The 20,657-nt window shown below is 43.5% G+C and overlaps 1 protein-coding gene across 3 annotated transcripts; it reads right to left on the minus strand.

The window, feature by feature from the left end:
* Positions 1-118: 118 nt before the first annotated feature.
* Positions 119-9,341, minus strand: abcb6a (ATP binding cassette subfamily B member 6 (LAN blood group) a). 3 transcript variants are annotated; one of them, XM_054743133.2, is made up of 20 exons: positions 9,109-9,341; positions 8,111-8,631; positions 6,170-6,301; positions 5,898-6,087; positions 5,721-5,813; positions 5,449-5,641; positions 5,235-5,356; positions 5,042-5,151; positions 3,018-3,083; positions 2,794-2,919; positions 2,637-2,713; positions 2,297-2,360; positions 2,140-2,225; positions 1,999-2,056; positions 1,775-1,879; positions 1,508-1,682; positions 1,310-1,422; positions 1,133-1,227; positions 989-1,057; positions 119-899 (listed from the first exon to the last, which is right to left on the minus strand). In XM_054743133.2, the coding sequence occupies exons 2-20, from the start codon at positions 8,621-8,623 to the stop codon at positions 740-742; spliced, it is 2,547 nt and encodes an 848-aa protein (XP_054599108.1). In that variant the 5' UTR covers positions 8,624-8,631; positions 9,109-9,341; the 3' UTR covers positions 119-739. The 3 variants fall into 3 exon arrangements, with proteins under 3 accessions (XP_054599108.1, XP_054599107.1, XP_015808106.2); XM_054743132.2 differs by having other exon boundaries at positions 8,111-8,642; positions 9,109-9,340; XM_015952620.3 differs by lacking the exon at positions 9,109-9,341 and having other exon boundaries at positions 8,111-8,809.
* Positions 9,342-20,657: the final 11,316 nt, after the last annotated feature.

Genomic DNA, 20,657 nt, shown 5'->3' on the forward strand with positions numbered 1-20,657 from the left:
ATCTTTATAGATAAATTACTGCAGATTTACATCAGGACGTATTCTGAATGTGCGTTCTATTGCATCTATTTTCTATGAAGATCTTCTAACATGTTGATTAAATAAAAACTGTCAGCAATGACTGAATTAACATTGATTGGACAAGTTTCAATACAATCAGCATGTCAAAAATAGACATTTACAAGTCATTACAAAATACAATGATCAGACAATCCCACACACCTTGTAAAGTTTAAACTGAATATTTCTGCACATCTAAGAAAAAAGAACGTCATTTCAAAAAATGTCAAACCTAAAATAAGACAAAATCCCTGACTGCTTGTTAAATATTAAAAGAAAAACTGAATTTTTAGCTTCCCAGAGCAACAAGATACAAATGATCTAGTTTATCTTTTCGGTTTGTTCTTGGGTTAGATTGTTTCAAGCACCACAATAAAAAAAAGAACATAATATGACATCATAAAGTAAATGAAAACAATAAAAAGTCAAACAGAAGTGCTTCTAGTGAGAATTTAGTTTAGCATCACTATTTAGATGAGAATAATTTCCAATGACGTTCCTTTTACCTGACCCTTTAATTTACTGATGCATATAATGCAAGTTGTGACTGGACAAGAAATCTGATATTGCACAAAAACTCCAGGAATAAATAATATTCTTGTCAATCCAAGTGTTCTTTATAAATAAAGCATCAACTTAAAGAGAAAATAATGTAGCTTTGTCAAGACCACAGATACGATCAGTGTTTGTGGTGGGCCAAAGAGGCTGAAGGCGGTTGGAGTTTCTCAGATTTACGATCTTTGGTTTCCGTGTCTGAGGAGGAATCGGAGTCATGGGCCTGCTGTTGCCTTAGCCACATGTCAGCATAGAGGCCTCCTTTTAGGAGCAGCTCCTCGTGTCTACAATGGGGAAAAACACAAATGCTGGCATTTACTCACAATTCACAGGTAAGAGTGTTCCAAGCAGCAGGTGTGAAGCGAACACTCACCGTCCTCGCTCAGCGATCCGACCGTCACTGACGACCAGAATCTGGTCTGCTCCGATGATGGTCGACAATCTTTTGTGTTAAAAATATGGATTTATTAGTAAAGAAAAGACAAAAATACCCCCTTTCTGCACAGAAACGTCTTACCTGTGCGCCACAACGACAGTAGTACGATTGGTGCAGACTTTATCCAGAGAGGCCTGTATGTTGCGTTCCGTCTGGGTGTCCAAAGCAGACGTTGCCTAAAAAAAATCACAAGCATAAGGTTCTAAAAAGCTGTTTACATAAACCCGCATCTGTTAAACCACATCTGGTTACCCTAACCTCATCCAGCAGCACGATCTGGGGAGCTTTGAGGATGGTTCTGGCTATGGCGACCCGCTGCTTCTCTCCTCCACTCAGCTTCAGACCTCTTTCCCCCACCTGTGTGTCGTAACCTGGCCGCCAGAGACGAGAGGAAGTTTAACTTCAGAGGAGTCCTAATGACGAAGGCGACTGCAGACGGATGATTTAAGACATTACCATCAGGGAAGGTCATGATTTTATCGTGTATGTCTGCAGCCGCAGCAGCCTCTTCCACTTCCTGGTCGGAGGCGGTGATGCGACCGTAGCGAATGTTTTCCCTGATGGTGTCATTAAAAAGCACGGTATCCTGGGGAACCACGCCGATGTGGGAACGCAGAGACTTCTGCTTCACCTGAGGAACAACATCATTTTTATTGCACATTTTTGAAGCATTCACACATTCACATGGACTTTTGAGGCCTTTTCTTGCCGTCTTGCACCTACCTTTGAGATATCCTGGCCATCGATGCGAACGCAGCCTCCGTGGACGTCATAAAAGCGGAAAAGCAGGCGGACGATGGTGCTTTTTCCTGATCCCGACGGTCCGACCTTGGACAGAACAACAAAAACGATAGAAGTCCAATCAAATCTTAAAAGATTTCATGACCGCAGCTGGCTTTGATCCTAGGAATAAAATAAAGCAAGTCCATAGATAAAAGCGGCCATACCAGAGCCACCGTCTGTCCGGGAAGAACGGTGAAGGAGACGTCTCGAAGAATCTCTTTGCTGTAAAACAAAAACAAGAATTTTAACTAGCTGCTATAAAACCGTCACATAACTTTTACTAAATCCCTCCGACTGCAACGAACCCGCTCAGGTAGCTGAAGTAAACATTTTCAAACTCCACCTTTCCCAGCTTGAACAGCAAATTCCCAGCATTGACTTCATCCTTCACCTGCAGAGACGAACGTTAAAGATCACACAACTCCACGCTGAAATCTAAACGGCGTTCGGATTTAAACCAACCTCTTCCTCCTCCTCAAACAGTTTAAACATGTTCTCCATGTCAATGAAAGAATTCTGGATCATTCTGCAGAAACAACATTAAAGTTTACCCCCCAGCAGCTGTTTTTATAATACAGATTCATTTATTCCATCTTTGTTTTAACTGGAGGGAAAAGCAGAAGAAATAAAATCAATATTTAGTCACTTTTGTTTACATCAGTTCATTTATACAGCGCCAAATCACGACAAGCGGTCTCAAAAGTGAACATTTCATCACATCAATCCTCATACTGAGCAAGCATGTAGCGACAGTGGAGAGGGAAAACTCCCCATTAACAGGAAGGAGCCCTAAGTCGCTCACCTGTAATAGGTTCCAAACCAGTTGAGGGGGGTGTACAGCTGGATGATGTAGGTGCCAAACAGAACAAAATCTCCCACCTGATACCAGAAAATCCTCATTTATAGTTTTCTTTAAGAAAGTAACGTCAGAACATCTGGAATCCCAGCGGGGTCCATACCAGGAGCTTTCTCTCCGTGACAAAGTAGGCGCAGAGCAGGGAGCCGGTTAGCAGGCCCAGTCCGATGATCAGGTTCTGGGTCTGGTTGAGGAGGGCCAGGGACGCCTGAGCCTGCCACTCTGAACCCTAGACCAGGAAGCACAATACACACAACACTGACATAAACCAAACTCTGGACATGTATAGGAATAAATCCAGCCGGGTTTGAATAAAAACAGACTTACCTGATACGTCTGAATGGCCTGCTCAAAGCGCCTCACCTCGTAGTTCTCTGCATTGTAGTATTTTACCTGGTAAATACAGCAAAAATAAACCAGCGTTGACTTGCAACAATCAGGGAGTTAAACCATTAAAAACATGTAAATGGTAAATGGTAAATGGCCTGTATTTGATATAGCGCCTTCTAGAGTCCTGAACCCCCCAAGGCGCTTTACAACACAATCAGTCATTCACCCATTCACACACACATTCACACACTGGTGGGGATGAGCTACGATGTAGCCACAGCTGCCCTGGGGCGCACTGACAGAGGCGAGGCTGCCGAGCACTGGCGCCACCGGCCCCTCCGACCACCACCAGCAGGCAACGTGGGTTAAGTGTCTTGCCCAAGGACACGACAGCAGCGTCAGACTGAGCGGGGCTCGAACCTGCAACCTTCCGACTGCGAGGCGAGCAGTTAACTCCCGTGCCACCATCGCCCCATATATTCACTATTTCTGCAGTAGAGATGATTTCTGGAGCTTCTGTCGCCATCGTGCATAAAATTATCTTTACATACTGATGGAAACAAAAACAGTAAAACCTGGAAAACCCTCATCCAGTCATTGTGAACATCCCGTTCTTAATGATTGGATCCTGATCCATCCATCCATCAACTGCTCCTCTCCTCTCTGCACACACCTCCCTACGGATCACGTGTTTGTGGCTTGGAGCAGATAAACGGGAAGCGCAGCCAGAGCCACACTAGCTAAGTTAGCTAGCATGCTAAATGGTTACACGGTTGCGTAACGGAGAGGACGTTCCCAGTGTGCTGAGCCCAGTCCTGCTGGATCTCTGATCTAGGTCCCAGTGGCTTCGGTCTCGTAAACGCTCAGAGAGGATAGAATCCGGAGCACTCCTGAGTCGCACCGGACCGTGAGGAGTCCATTCTGAAAGTTCTGCGGCTGTTACGTAGATGCGTTAGGAATTATGGCAGAAAAGAGGCTGACAGTGAGTCTAAATGTAAGAAAACTTAATGTTTTCATTGAATGCAGCATTCTCTTGTACTCTGGGGGCGTGGCTTATGGGCAGAGCCTAAAGAAAGGGGGTTGGACCTTTGACTTGTTTTCCAACTGAAGTTTGCCAAATCAACTTTTTCCAGGAGTATTCGCTCCACCTGTAAAACAGCGGCACCGGTACGTTTTAGATGCAATGTACATGCAAGCGAGGCCCATCACCAATTTTGCTGCCAGATGTTCATTTTCAAACAAAAACCTTTTAATGGTGTAAAGGAAATCCGACAGCTGTCGTCTGACCAAAAGGCTTCACCGGAATTATTTTGTCTCCACTAATCTGACGTCTGACTCAAGTTTGTTTACCTTTCAAAATTAAAACCCGTGTCAACAAACGGGATAAGCTCTCCGTTTTCTTGATCATGAAGACACGAGGCAAAGGTGAGCTCACAAGGATGAGAGTGTGATTAATGTTGCTTAGCGTGGGACTAAGAGAACGAGGCAGCAGATAGAACCAGCATCTGCAGCAGGAACATGCTGAGGAGTTTAGAACTCCTCTTCTTCACAACGCGGTTAATAAAACTGTTATTTTTAGGTGTTTTGTTGTCGTAGCGCTTTCCGGTCGTTAAAACATCCGACTCCAGAACACTTTGGTAGTCAAACGAGCTCATGGTTAGTGCAGTGGCTGGAAGGAGCACCGGTCCAGCAGCTTCCTCGGTGCTGATCTGTTGTACATTTGAGAAGTTTTTACATATAATGAAGTACAAGCATCTCCACTTTTGCATCATTGATCCAAACGAGGTTTTCCTGGAAGTCTGGTTTGGTCTGTAACCCGAGTCATGTTTGTGTAACAAGGAAGAAGCGGTCTCCTAGCAACCCGTGGACAACCATTGAGAAATTCCCTGCTTGTAAATTGAAGCCTTTTGTTTAACTCGTGTTTATTTATAAAAGAGGATATAGTTTGAGGTTCACATCAACACAAACGGCACCACGAGAGTTCATCTTCCCTCCAGATTACAGAAATGTGTTCGACCTACCGTCTCAAAGTTTAACAAGGAGTCCACAGCCTTGGCCTTGGCGGCGTTGTCCTGCTCGTTCATGGCCCGTCTGTACTTGGTCCTCCACTCGGTGATGATGACGGTAAGAGCTGAGGGACGCCAACAGAGCAATCAGAGGACTTCTAAACTAAACCCGAACACTCGATCAAGGTTCTGATCGATCGCCGCTTACTCAGATACAAAGTCATGCAGACGAAGATGATCAGGCCGAACCAGGCGTTGAAATTAGTGATGAAGAAGATGATGGAGATGACGATATCAGCAATGGTTGGAAAGATGCTGAACACTATGTAGCTGTAAAAAAAAATACAGTTCATTTTACGACTGGAGATCAAAATCCAAACACAAGGCCCGGTGGTACTAAAGGCCAAGAGGTGACGTTTTACCTGAGGAGGCTGTTGATGGAAGAGGTGCCGCGGTCGATGCTTCTCAGCACTTCCCCGGTTTTGCGGCTGAGATGCCAGCGTAGAGAGAGAGCGTGAAGATGGGCGAACAAGCGAACCTGAACGACCCTATTGGTGAACTGCTGCACCTTGATCCACATAAAAGTGCGCACGTTGCTGACAAACCCTGAGGAACCTGGGATGAGGATGAGGAAACGATGAATCAAAGTTGTTTGACATTCGAGGCCATCCTCCTCATCTTCAGTCGTACTTACCTGCACCCCCACCCTGCAGGAACTTGAGCACCACATACACAACCACAGTAGAGCACACAGTGGGCCAGCTGCTGCCGCTGGTGAGCTCATTCACTGTGAGAAAGACGGGATATAATGTTTTTATGTCCTACAGCTTTGGAACGAGCTAGCAGGTGGTCCAGGAAGCTGCTCGCTCACCAATGTTTTTGTAGTAGATGGGCACAAAGACATTAATAGCCCTCTCCGCTCCCAGCAGTCCCAAACAGAAGAGCACCAGAAGCTGGAGAACGATGTTCCCACGTGGCCACATGTAGGGAACGAGCAGGCGGACCTTCTTCCTGAACCCCTGCCAGGTGGACTGGTTCTCCTCCGTTCTCCCCAACAAGTTCTGCCACAAGTTAAACCGAGACGTTGGTCCAGAACCGCTTCTGAGAGCTTAAACGAACATGACAACAAACAGCAACACTCACGTTTTCCACGTCCCGCTCGTCTTCGTTGATCAGGAGCATGTAAGGTTTCCGAGGCAAGCCAGGCGCGTTGAGGCCGATGAAGAAGAGAAGCCCGGTGCTGATGTAACGCATCAGCCACAGGGCAAACTGGACCTGAGGGGTTTGTAACAGTTAGCAGCAGATCAACATGAAGACGGGCGTAATTTAATGTTCATAAATTTAACAGTAAACAGTTTCACTCTGTGCTTCATCACAACCTTGTTACATCACCTTAAACAAGGATTTTAGAGTTTAAAGAGCAAGTCTCCCCCAAATCAACTTTTTTTCCCTGATAAACTACATAAATGTGTGTCTAACGTGTAGTCAAGTTTTGCACTTTAGTGCATTTTGGTAAAAATTTTAATTTTCTGCCTAAAACTGTCAGTGTTGTGCCGTTGTCAGGTAAAAACTCTGCACTGCATTTGAATTTAAAATCTGCCATCGCTATTAGCTAAGAGGTACCGTAGAACATTAGCTGGTACCATATGATGTCACAATGTCGTTGTGAGCCTGTGTATGTGTGCCTATTTGTTAGCGGCTCCGCCCTCTTGTTCTGCTAGGCAACAGCATTTGTTGCATTTTTCAAACAGGAAGTGGGAGTTGAGTCAGGCCCTGTCCACACGTAGCCGGGGATCTGCCAAAACGTAGATATTTCTCTACGTTTTGGCCTGTCGTCCACACAAAAACGGAGCTTTTTCACACGAAAACGGATCTTCTTAAAAACTCCGGCCAAAGTGAAGATCTGTGTTTTCTCCGTTTTGGGTGTCTGCGTGTGGACAGACAAAACCGGAGTTTTAGGGTCCGCAGCGTCACTTTCCGCGACAAAATAAATGCTGACATCACGTGTGCGACCTGTGTTTACACTAGCCGACAGCATGGATGCCCTCAGAGCTGCGCTCGCTTTATCAATTGTCCAAGCGCTTTTTGCTTGTTTGTTTTTGCGAGCGGAATTACTGCTCCTTGCGGAAGACCACAGACGAAGGACGAGGTTAAGAACGGGGGAAGTACTGCCGCCTACAGGTCTGGCATGTCCTTAACAACGTATTTATCCGGGTACGTGTGGACAGTTTATTTTTAAAACGAGGTGGTGTGGATGCAAGTTTTTGGAGGGGCGGATATTCGTTTAAAAAAAAAAACCCGGCTACGTGTGGACTAGGCCTAAGAATCTGGTAGGGGGTGACTTGCTCGTTAACGACCACTGTTGTCAAAAGAAAGACAAAAACACCAAGTCATGCTTACTGTTCTGCACCAACATGAAGCTGCTGTCTGTGACTCAGCATGGGAGAAGCTAGTTAGGTTCTGAAAGCATGACTCAGCAAAAAGTCTCCTTGTTTAGCGAGTTTCTCAAGTCTTTAGATTTCAAGTCGGGGGTCATAACTCAGAAGGGAGTGGTTCAAAAGACACGGATTGTAAATAAATCAAACGTTATTTGTAAAGCTCCTTCTACAGCCTTTACGGAAGCACAAGGAACTGAACATGACATCGTATTTTGTTTTTGAAGCAGCTGAAAACATCTCTTTACTCAGGCCTTTTATTTCACTCTGTTGTTTTTATTGATTTTATTGTTTGTGTAGCATGATTTTTATGTTCTGATGCTTTGTAGGTACATGTTTTATTGCTCTTACGTTAGGTTTTATGATTTATTGATTTTTTTCCTAACAAAGCTTCCTTTATGCTGTTGTCTGCGTTAATATTTTGTGGTGTGAAGCACTTTGTGATTCTTTCTGTCAAAAGCGGCATACAAATACTAAAACTCATAAAAAAACAGAACAATAAAACACGAGCGTAGGGAGAGTGAAGGCATTGTAGTGTAGTTGTGTGTTTACTGGGTGATGCTTGCACATCATCACACAACAGGTAAGGAAAAACAAAAATTCTTCAGTTAAGTTCTTAATTTTATCCCCAAATGTGTGTTTTCCTGACCTGCTGCTGGTTGTTCTCCAGTCCCCACCACCAGTGAGGACTGAACCAAGAGATGAAGGCTAGATTCTCAGATGAGAAAGCCAGGGCCCAGAAGACCAGCAGGACGGTGCTGTGTCCCGTTGTCCGGTCCATCACCAGGACCCTCCGCCTCTCCACCCTCAGCAGGACCACAGCCCAGGCCCAGGCAAATGTGGAAAAGCACCCGTACAACACCACATATCCTGGGAGCTCTGAGGCACTAGCAGCCTGCCACACCATCCCACCGATGGACAGAAGCAGCAGGAGGACGGAGAGGACCAGCTGGAATCCATAGAGGCAGGAGCGAGGGATGAATTTGGGCTCCATTGCCGTGCCATATTTCTGGTAGAATATGTAGTGAATGGTGCCAAGGAGGAAGGCAATGCTGAGGAGGACGGTGGGGACCAGGGTGAAGTAGAAGCAGGGGGAGATGCCTCCATCCAGCCAGGTGTGAGAGATGGGGGTGTTCACCTCACAGTAGCTGTTGATGGCCATGGCTGCAGCTGGGAGACAACTAGTCAGTGTGTAGAGGGTTAGCATCAACAGATTGTCAAGGAAATTCCTCTAGTTCTTTCATACTGTCCCACAACTTTTAAAAATGTCTGTTAGAGATTATTTTTGGGACTTAATGGTTTCTGTTCAGTATTTTCTTATTGCTGAGCAGTTTACGCTAACACAGAAAAAGTATGAGATCTTTTAAAAACGATTTCGGGACAGATTAACAGGACCTGAAAGTTACCTGAAGAAAAAAAAAGAGTAAAGTCATGAAAGTCTGGCTGTTGGGATCAAAACACAAGAATGCGAGGCAAGCTTTTAAGCAACACTACTTGACTCATTTTGCTACAAATAGCTGTGAAATTATGTAGCGAAACGACCGTGTAAACCAAACAAATAATAAAAATTAATTAAATTAAGCTCGGAGGGCATTAAACCTTCAGTTAGCTCGAATAAAGTACCAGGTTGCTGGGGTTTCTTCTTACCTTTGTGAAGCAGATGCTAATCGGCTCTGACACGCTCGCGCGCCGGTTAGCTACAGCTCTAACTGGAATCGCCGTCTTGTAATGGAGCCAGACTGGGTTTACTCAGAACCAAGTAAGCCAAATCTGTGTGCCATGGATCTACGTTTTTGTATTTTGCCATTCCTCCAATGATTTTTGCTGAGTCATGCCCCTAAATGTGTGATGTTAAAACATCAGCGATCCATGACTCGACAATCGACGCTTACGTAATCTCTTCAGCCGAGCGATGGTCTCTACCGCCCCCTTGTAAAAATCAAAAATTCATAGAATTGACCCATTGCGTTTCCCATTCAGTCGCCATATCATAGCCTTTTAATCTTCAAATAATATACAGAAAAGTGTATCTACAAAGTGACTATTACTACTTTATAATAATTAAAAAAATGTTTTTCAACAACTGGAATGAGAAGGCTAAATGTTCTAATAGTTCATTTGAACAGTTCTAGCTTTTGGCCACGTGATGACGCCACGTGATTGTCTGCCTGTTCCAGTCTCAGTCTTGACCTGTCTGTTGTAGAGTCCTGAAAGTTCCTGCTCATTTGTCCTCAGAACGAACCTACCGTCACCTGCAGTTGTCTACCACTGTCCTGTCGCTCAAGATCCCCTGACCTCCGCTCTCCACCGTCCGCCTGTTGTCCTGCCTGCCTCTCAGCTAGCCTCACAGTCTGCCTCCCAACCTGCTTCCCAGTCTTGTCCTGGATCTGAACTCCTGCCATTCGTCCGCTCCCACCTGGTCTCAAAGACCCAGTCCATTCTCACCATTCCTGGTCATCAACCGTAAGAATACCCTCCAAAAACTAATCATGTTCTTGGTTCTGGGTTTATCTTATATCTGTCTGCTTCTCGTTTTATATTCCGGTTCACCCTGTTCCCGTTTGAGCAGCACCTTTAGTTTACTCACCATTCTTAATAAAAATTGTTATATTATTTTTACTTACCCCATCTCCATAGTGTGATTCTTTCATGTCTTGGGTAAAACATCTTCCCATAAACATGACACATTTTGTTGTGGAAAATATTCAATCAAAACTCTGAAAAGCTGCTAAAACCTGCATCATTTTTTATTGTGGGCCTATCTGTTTATAAAATTAGTTTTAAAATACTTTTATCTAAAGTAGTTCAGAGCCACTGTAGAAGGTCCAAAGAGGCTGAATTACTGTAAGTTTAACTTAACTTGAGAGGATCTGTGAAACAGTCTTGAAGCTTTTGCTGTTTTCTTGTTCAAGTGTAATTCAAGTAGGCTACGTGAAACATGATTAAGATTTTATGTATACTTAACAGTGATGTTAGAACTTTAATGTTGCATTGGAATTTCACGTTGTCCCACTGTGAGAAGTCTCTGTCCCCATTTGGTTAGAGGTGGAAACATGAATAAATGCAAAGTTAAAACCAATTTAAAAAGATTCATTTCAGTAAATTCATTCTGTGCAAATTCATGTATCCATTTTTCTGTTTCTGGTGCTGTGAAGACGTGGCTGCAGGACCATATCCCCGATTCCAGCTTCTCTCTGCCAGGATTCCTGACTGTACGAGCAGACAGAGATCTGAAGAGGAGCGGGAAAAGAAAAGGAGGTGGAGTGGCAGTGCATGTCAACAACAGATGGTGCCATCCATGTCATGTTTCAGTGAAATGTCTCTGCAGCCCAAATGTTGAACTCTTGGCAGTAAGTTGTCGCCCATATTATTTGCCAAGAGAGTTCACCAGTGTTGTCTTGGCAACCGTTTATATTCCACCTTCACCCATTGCTGAAAATGCATGTGATGCCATCAGTTCCATTGTCGCAAAGCTACAAACCCAGCACCCCAATGCATTTGTGGCTATATCTGGTGATTTTAATCATGCCTCGCTCTCTACTACACTTCCAACTTTTCATCAGTTTGTCAGCTGCTCCACCAGAGATAACAAGACATTGGATTTTTGTTATGCAAATGTCCAAAACCAGACCTCCTCTGGGACAATCCGATCACAATCTTGTTTTTCTCTGCTCAGAATACAAACCACTTGTTCAGAGGCAACCTGTGACAAGAAGAACTGTGAGAAAATGGTCACTGAAAAGGCCCTGCAGGGTGGCTTTGAAACCACAGATTGGATGACTCTCTGCCAAGGACATGAAGAGAACATCAATGCTATGACTGGATGTGTCACTGACTATATAAACTTATGTGTGGACAACATCATACCCACCAGAACAGTGAGATGCTTGGCTAATAACAAACCCTGGATCACCAGTGAACTGAAGAATCTGCTAAATGAGAAAAAAAGAGCCTTCAAGGAGGGAGACAGGGAATTATTTAGGAGTATACAGAAGCAAATGAAGATCAAGATCAGAGACAGCAAGGAGGCATACAGGAAGAAGCTGGAGAACAAACTATAGAGGAACAATATCAGAGATGTCTGGTCAGGGATGAAGAAGATCGCAGGCTTCAAGCAGAGGAAGGATTGCACAGATGGCAGCCTGGACACAGCCAATGAACTGAACAAGTTCTTCAATAGGTTCAGTTCAGGAACAAACCCAGCATCCTCCTCGCCTGTCCCCAGCCAATCAGACATCCCATCCTCCTCTGATCCAACATTTTCCTGTCACATGCCAGCTCTTTTGTTCTCTAACACAGTCATGGACTCTTCTGGTTCTATAAATCTGTCTTCAACCAAGTCAGGAGATGCTGCTGCCCCATTTACCTCCCCCTCCCACCTATTTGTCTCTAGAAGTCAGGTGAAGAGGCAGCTGGAGAGACTGAACAGGATCAAGGCTGCAGGTCCAGATGGTGTCAGCCCCAGAATACTGAAGGCCTGTGCAGAGCAGCTCTGTGGGATTCTGCAGCACCTCTTTAACCTCAGCCTGGCCCAGGAGAAGGTTCCAGTCCTGTGGAAGACATCCTGCCTTGTTCCAGTTCCAAAGAAAACTCACCCATCAGTCAATGACGACTACAGAGCAGTTGACCTGACATCCCACATCATGAAGGTCCTGGAGAGACTCCTGTTGGTCCACCTGAATAAGCAAACTAGGACATATCAGGACCCACTGCAGTTTGCTTATCGCCATGGAGTTGGAGTTGAAGATGCCATCATCCAGCTGCTTCAACCAATCCACTGTCATCTGGACAAAGCAGGCAGCACTGTGAGGGTCATGTTCCTTGATTTCTCCAGTGCATTTAACACAATCCAGCCTAATGTACTTTGCCAGAAACTCCAGAAGACACAGGTGGGGGCCTCAGCTATCACCTGGATTAAAGACTACCTGACAAACAGACCACAGTTTGTGAGGCTGAAGAACTGCACGTCAAACCAGGCGATCAGTAACATTGGAGCACCACAGGGGACTGTACTCTCACCATTCTTTTTCACCCTGTACACCTCAGACTTCCAGTACAAATCAGAGACCTGTCATCTACAGAAATACTCAGATGACTCTGCAGTTGTCGGGTGTATCAGAGATGGACAGGAAGCTGAGTACAGAGAGCTAGTGGAGCGCTTTGTGGCATGGTGTGGAAACAATCATCTGACCTTGAACATGAACAAAACAAAGGAGATGATTTTAGACTTCAGAAGAAACAGGGTGGAGTCAAACACTGTTTCCATCATGGGAGAAGATGTGGAGGTGGTTGAGGAATACAAATACCTTGGAGTTCACCTGGACAACAGACTGGACTGCAAGGAGAAAGAACAGCGAAGCCGTTTACATGAAGGGTCACAGCAGACTGCACTTCTTGAGGACGCTTAGGTCCTTCAATGTCTGTAGCAAGATGCTGCAGATCTTCTACAAGTCTGTTGTTGAGAGTGTAATCTCTTCATCCATCGTCTGTTGGGGTAGCAGCATCAGAAGCAGGGACCTGAAAAGGCTCAACAGCCTAATAAAAAAGGCTGGTTCTGTTCTGGGGACGACTGTGGAACCACTGGAGGAGATCATGCAAAGAAGGATTCTCCAGAGAATCAAGAAAATTATGGACAACCCTGAGCATTCTCTTCACAAGACTGTCCGACAACGGAAGACTGTCTTCAGTCAGAGGCTTCTTCAGTTTCGCTGCAACACTGACCGCTACTGGAGATCCTTCCTGCCAACAGCCATTGTAATATACAACAACTCTTTGATGACTTGATTATTATTATTCTTCTGAGCTACTACAGCAATCAATTTCCCTCTGGGATTAATAAAGTATTTTTGAATTGAACTGAATTGAATTTGACCAAAGGACTACACTTTATCAAGGGTAGTCTACAACATTTAAGTTGCAACCCGCTGATGAAATCCTAATTCTAACAAAAACACACTTTTTTCACATTCAAATCCTGGGCATATTTTATTCTCTTAAAATATTTTATGAGGGGAAAAAGATAAGTTTCTAAAATTACTTTTCTTTCTTATTGTGGACAAAAACTCATCTATAACATCAAATGTATCATGTGTTATTTGGTTATTTAACATTCACATTTTCTGTCCTGTAGCAGAATATCTAAATATTTCAGCCTATTTTTAAATTTTAAAATGTTGCAATTTGTTATAAAAATAACTGAACATTGATGGAAAATGGAGAAACTTGTGTTGTTATTTGGAGGAAATGGCCTCTAGTCCACTGTTCATCACAAACCTCATACCTCTTCACCTCCAACCTCCTCTGAAACCTCTCTAAAATGTATATTTATCTTATATGCACATTTTTATAGAGAGGATTTCATTAAGAAGCTCTTTTCCCACCTAAACAAACACCACTTGCATCTTAGCTCCTGAGTCTGACTACAAATAAATCCAGTTGTCACAGTAAATTGATGACCACAGAAAAAGCGTTCTGATGTGATCAGTCTCTGTAAAACTGATGAATGGTCTTAATGCTGCAGGTACATCTGGATTTAAATCATCTTTAGCGCACAAGTATTAAAACAATAAATCTGGTGGAGCAACAGATGAGATAAAATTTTTATTTAATAAAAAAGTCTTCAAAGAGCTAAACTGTTTAACCAGGTCAATTAGAACAAAATAGATTATATTATATTTTATTGACAATGTTCTAGCAGGTCAGATCAGCAGCAATGAGATATCAAATGTTGCTGTGTTGATGATCTTGTTAAATCTGTCATCTGTGCCATGTTTGTTTTTAAACTTAATTCTGAAAAATTAAAATATTGCTAAAATTCAAAAAGTAAATCTGGTTTAAAAACTGATATTCACAACAATACTTGAACCCAAAACCTGCTTGCAATTATTTACATATTGTTTGTGTTTTTGCTGTTTGTACAAAAGTCAATTATGGTCAAATTACAACAAACGACACATTTCAGTTAAATAATCTAGAACATTTTATGTCTTTATAAAATGGAATTCTTAAACTAATTAGAGCAGCTAATCAATCAATCAATCAATCAACCAACCAACCAATCAATCACCAACCAACTAACCAACGTTTATTTTAAAGTGCTTTACACTACTTAAGGGGTGACCAAAGCAAAATAAAACAATAAAAACAGCAATAAAAGCATTAAATTCAAGAGCAGAACATCCTAAAGCCCATTACAACACTCCCAATTAATCCAAAGGACCTGTGATAAAGGTGTGTTTTGTGTCCAGATGTAAACTGTGTTGGGTCAGTAATCCTACGTAGGTCAGCAGCTAGCTGCCGTGGTAAAGGAGCCATCTGACTGTAAAATGTACCCAAGATCTTGTTTCTCTACCATGTTTCAGTGATGAGAGGATTTCACAGGTATAACAAAAGGGCAAGACCATGAATACAAAAGTTTGAATTTTAAACTCCATTCTAAATTGTACAGGGAGCCAATGAAGTGAACAGAGAAATGGGGTGATGTGTTGCTGGCTTCCTAGGGGTGTTAGTAAGCAGATGTGCAGCAGCGTTTTGAACCAGTTGCAACCTGGCAAGAGCTTTATGTGTTAAACCGATATATAGAGCATTACAGTAATCTAAGCGGGAACTGATGAAAGCATGTATGGCCTTATTTAGGTCACAACGGCTTAGAAAGGGGTTGACTTTGGCCAAAAGTCAGAGCTGGAAGAAGCTGGTCTTGACAAGCAAATCAATCTGCTTGTCAAATTTCATACCGCTGTAGAAGATGACACTCAGATTTCTCACCTGATGTTTAAAACTTGGGCTAAAATTCCTAAAACGGACAATAGGATAACAGAAGACGTTTCACCAGCACTGGACTTTACAGGCAAATAAATCTGGATGTAATCAGCGTAACAATGCTAAGATGATTTGTGCCTATTGATGACGATGTAAAGTGGGAAAAGCACAGGTCCTAGAACAGATCCTTGGGATTCACCAAAAGGGAGACTGGCTCAGGATGGCTAGGTGTCACTGATTATGATAGAGAAGCTTCTACGTGACAACAAAGATCTGAACCAATTTATCGCAGTATCACAAATTCCATCAACATTTTCTTAACAGGAAATAAAATTTGTGTGTGATTGTGAAGCAGGACCAGAACTACCATCAGCTGTTGGAGGGATGTTCATATGGACTTCTAACAAGACTGATTCTGTGCAACATCATGACCTAAAACCAGAGGAGTTCTCTTCTAAAATGGCAACAGTTGACTAAAACAAAAATTTCTATAAGAGGGATGGGACAGTGGTCTGTACTTTGATAAACCAGAAGATTCCAGATGTTTTTAAGAGTGGTCTGACAACCTTCCTTTCTTTTCTGCATCTTTTGACCAAAAAGCAGTTTTACACATTTTTAATTATATGTCAAGCAAAAACGATATATATATTTTATTATAATTGCAGGTGTTTGGCCTGTAAAATGGTAAATGGCCTGTATTTGATATAGCGCCTTCTAGAGTCCTGGAACCCCTCAAGGTGCTTTACAACACAATCAGTCATTCACCCATTCACACACACATTCACACACTGGTGGGGATGAGCTATGATGTAGACACAGCTGCCCTGGGGCTCATTGACAGAGGCAAGGCTGCCGAGCACTGGCGCCGCCGGTCCCTCCGACCACCACCAGCAGGCAAGGTGGGTTAAGTGTTTTGCCCAAGGACACAACGACAGCGACAGACTGAGCGGGGCTCAAACCTACAACATATACGACGACTCTCTGCTGAACTGCAAAAGAAGGAAATGGTGCTGGATAGTTTTAGATCTCGTTTTCCTGGACTGTCTGGGACCGTTGTCAGTCAGTTTGAAGATAAAACATCCTTGCAAAACTCTTCTCCAAGACACCGTTGCTTGGGATCCCTCTGCACCACGAAATCTGACTTCCAACTCCACTCCTGACCAATTTTCATCTTGGTCAGAGGTTGTGGTACTTGGCCACAGGAGAGCCCCTTTGGTTGATCCCAACTCCCCACCTGACCTCAGTCTTTCAAATTGCTTCTCTCCACTTCAAGGGCGTCAGTTTGTTTTCAGAATTGCTGGGGACAATAACCATACACTTGAGTGGGGTTTAAAAATTGCTGGGGACAATAAAGAAGGCTAGCGCAGGGGTCGGCACCCCGCGGCTCTGGAGCCGCATGCGGCTCTTCCATCCATCTGATGCGGCTCTCTGTGCTTGTAAACAAACATCAGAGCTTTATACTGGACACTGTGTTCAGCGCGGCTCGGAGCAAACACGGTGGACAGTGGGCTGAAGATCTGGGGTTCACAGCGCAGTGCAGAACCACGACGCATGCCATAAGATTTCCTCCCACTGAAGCGGTCTGGAAACCCGGTCTCTCTGAGGGATGTGTCACTTGGAAAAATGTTCTTTTTATGAAATTATGAAACTTTGGCTGAATAGCGCTTGTTCCCGTCTCTAATATGGACACGCATGACGCATCCGCTCAGAAAGCACCTCTAGAGACATTTGATCACGCACAAAGTTCATGTGGAGCAGAAGCGGTCGGGCCACGGCAGGTGAAACGTTCCTAGCCTACATGAAGTGAAACTGTTTAATTGTAACATTAATATGTTACTGGACACACTGGTCTGGTTTGTTAGATCAGTGTTTGAAGTGGAAAACACACACACACACACACCAATTAAAATAATGCTGATAGCGTGGACTAGAAGACAGGTGATGGTTTACGTATTTAAATGATGATCAGGCTGCTGTAAAATGTAATCTCCATCCACATCCAGACACAATTCTCCTCTATTCTTTCTCTATTTGCTCTGCTCTTGTCTGGGCTGATGTAGCTGACGGTGCGCGGCGCGCCTAACTAGCGGCTGATGCACATTTTACGCATTTGGAGAGGTGGACTGGAAGCTTTGCTTTTACTGGAAGATGGTCCACTTAACGCACGGGTGTAGACTACATATTAATGACAAATGAATGAAAATTAAATTGGGAGTTTTTACTTCATATTTTAGAAATAAAAATGACGGGGAACACATTTATGACGTCTTTTTAAACTAAATTTTCTAGCGCGACCTGCCTGCTTCACTTAAGTCACTGCTTATTAAGGTCCGTACAAAATTACCGAGGCCCACCCAAAAATGAAAACCTGTCGCCGCGCCTGTTATAAACCTCTGCAAATTGTTGTTCTTCACTTTATCAAACTCAGACTTTGTACAGCTAATGTCAAGATGTAAAATTATGAATTCAGTCGAGCTCTTCCGTCCCTCCCTCTCCTGCTCTCTTTGAACCCGACATCGGCTGTCAGAAGCGGAGGTGAAGAAGGAGATGAGGCAAACAGAGTGAGTGCGACGTAAAGAATCCAGACTGGTGTGGAGGTGAGCAAAACAGCTGGAAAAGTGTGGGTGTTGAATTCCCCCCCCCCCCCCCCCCCATGAGATCTGAGCTGGTAAAACTAAAATCTTCATCAGCAGGCTTTTTTGAAAGTGGGGGGGACACAGCTGCCTGTCACAAATTTTGCCGGGGACATGTCCCCGGCGTCCCCGGTTAAAATGACGCCTATGCTCCACTTGCTGAAGAACAACCAGCTGATTCCTCCAGGTCTCCTCTTCCCTCCCAACCATCTGATCCCATCCAGCAGGAGCCTATATTCCGGAAGAAGCAACCTCAAATAACACCACTCCCTACAGTCCTCCCATGATGCAACAGTCTTCTGTAGGGTCACAATTCCCAAAATGTTGTCTTCTGCTGACAAACCCCAAAGTTTCCCTATTCCAGTTCATTTATCAAAGGTCACAATTCCCAAAATGTTGTCTTCTGCTGACAAACCCAAAAGTTTCCCTATTCCAGTTCATTTATCAACCAGCAAAGACATACTCTGCATTCATGGCCAGAGAACCCAGAACACCAGATGTTTACGACCCATCCCTCTCCAACAGGTTAAGAAGACGAATGTTCTCCAGGATTCAGTTCAATGTGCCCTGTTAAATGCTCACTCCATCTCAAACAAATCCTTTATTTTAAATGAGCTGTTCACCAGAGAAAAGTTGGACTATTTATTTCTTACGGAGACGTGGCAGCAAGGTGGCTATTTTGTACATTTAAATAAAATATGTCCACCAAACTGCTCTGTGCTTACCACATCGCGCTGGTCACGTCGTGGTGGAGGTCTTGCTGTGGTCTTTAAAGCAGTGTTTCTCAACCCTGGTCCTCAGTGTCCCCCCTGTAGCAGAGACATGTTTTCCATGTCTCTGCTACAGCACACCTGGTCCACATATTTGCATTGCCTCCTTAGAATGACATCAAGTGCTGCAGAAGCCTGTTAATCACTCATTCATTTAAGTCAAGTGTGTGGCAGCAGAGGAACAACGCTGTTGGAAACGGCAGTATAGAAAACATGCAGGACAGGGGGTTCTGAGGACCAGGGTTGAGAAACATTGCTTTAAAGACAAACATGTCTGTAATCTGGTGAAAAATGGCCCTTTTACAACTTTTGAATATCAGGTCATCAAAGCGTATTTCACTGTATTTTAATCTACTGACCTCCCAGTCCAGCTGGCCATTTTCTCTCTGAGTTAGCAGATTTTCTATCATCAATGATCAAACTAGAAAAAGTTTTAATCCTTGGTGATTTTAACTTACACATTAAAGATCCTAATTGTAGCACAGCAGTGGAGTTCATGTCTTTTACAGTCTTTTAACTTAGAGCAGCACGTTTCAGGCCCCACACACTAAATGGGACACACTCTAGATCTTATTTTCTCTTTGGGACTAAACATCAATCATTTACATGTTGAAGAGGTTCATGTGAGTGACCACAGCTGCATTTTCTTTAATGTCCTATCTAATGTTGAATCTGTCCCTCATAACCTAAAATCAAAGAGACGTATCATTAATCAGTCAGCAGTGGATGGATATTCTAGATTATTTGACAGCAGCTCAGTTCAGGGTGATGATCCAAGCTTGTTCATCCAGTCCTTGGATAAGCAATGCTGCAGTATCTTAGATATCTTAGATAAAGTAACTCCTGTTAAGCAGGTTACTTTTTCTAGCAAGAGAAAACGTCCCTGGATTAATCAAAACATTTACAGTCTCAGAAGGACATGCCGCAGAGCCGAGATACGCTGGAAGTCAACCAGATCAGAAAGTCACAGGCTGCACTTTAAAGAACTGATAACATCTCTGAATGAGACGGTAAAAACTTCCAGGGCCACTTACTTTACTCAGCTGATTGCTGTAAACAAAAATAACTCTAAAGTCCAGTTTGACACCATAAACCAGGTTGTTTCACCTCACATCCCTCTTATGCCAGTTTACTCAAGGTCTGACTGTAACAACTTTCTGGCATTCTTTGAGAATAAGAATCAGAAACATCAGGGCAAGTTTTTCACCCCCATCTACTTCCTACCCCCCCATCCAACCCCCTCCCTCCCAATCATGGTCTGTCTTTACTCCTGTAGATTTCCAGGACATTTGCCTCATTCAGAAACACATGAAACCAACCTCATGCCCTGCTGATTTCATTCCTACTACCTTGTTAATTAGGATGTTTAGCCAAATTGGCCCATGCATTGTAGATTTTATTAATTTATCCCTACAATCTGGCTCTGTACCATCTGTTTTCAAGCATGCAGTTATTGAACCTATCCTTAAAAACCAAGTTTGGACTCATCTCAGCCTAAAAATTACAGACCCATTTCTAAATGACCCTTTATCTCTAAAATGTTGGAAAAGGTTGTGGCAGATGCTTACTTTTCTGGAACTACACAACAGTTTTGATAAATTCCAGTCTGGTTTTCGTAAAAGGCATTCAACAGAAACAGCTTTGCTTAAAGTTTCCAATGACATCATGATAGCTGCAGACAACAGGGAATTTTCAGTGTTAGTATTGTTAGATCTTTCTGCAGCTTTTGACAATGTTGATCACAACACCTTAATTAACAAACTTTGTGACTGGGTGGGGATCTCTGGAACAGTTCTAGACTGGTTTAGATCGTACCTTTCTAACAGAAGTTACAGTGTCTATATAAACCAAATCATGTCAGATTCTACGGATCTGTTCTGTGGGGTACCCCAAGGCTCTGTTTTGGGTACACTCCTGTTTCTGCTGTACATACTGCCTTTTGGACAGATAATGTCTCTTATCACCTATATGCAGATGGCATTCAGCTGTACTGGCCCTTTAAGGATTCTGAGTTCTATGGACTGTCTGACTTACT

Source organism: Nothobranchius furzeri, chromosome 14, assembly GCF_043380555.1.
Source record: "Nothobranchius furzeri strain GRZ-AD chromosome 14, NfurGRZ-RIMD1, whole genome shotgun sequence".
Classification (NCBI taxonomy): Eukaryota; Metazoa; Chordata; class Actinopteri; order Cyprinodontiformes; family Nothobranchiidae; genus Nothobranchius; species Nothobranchius furzeri.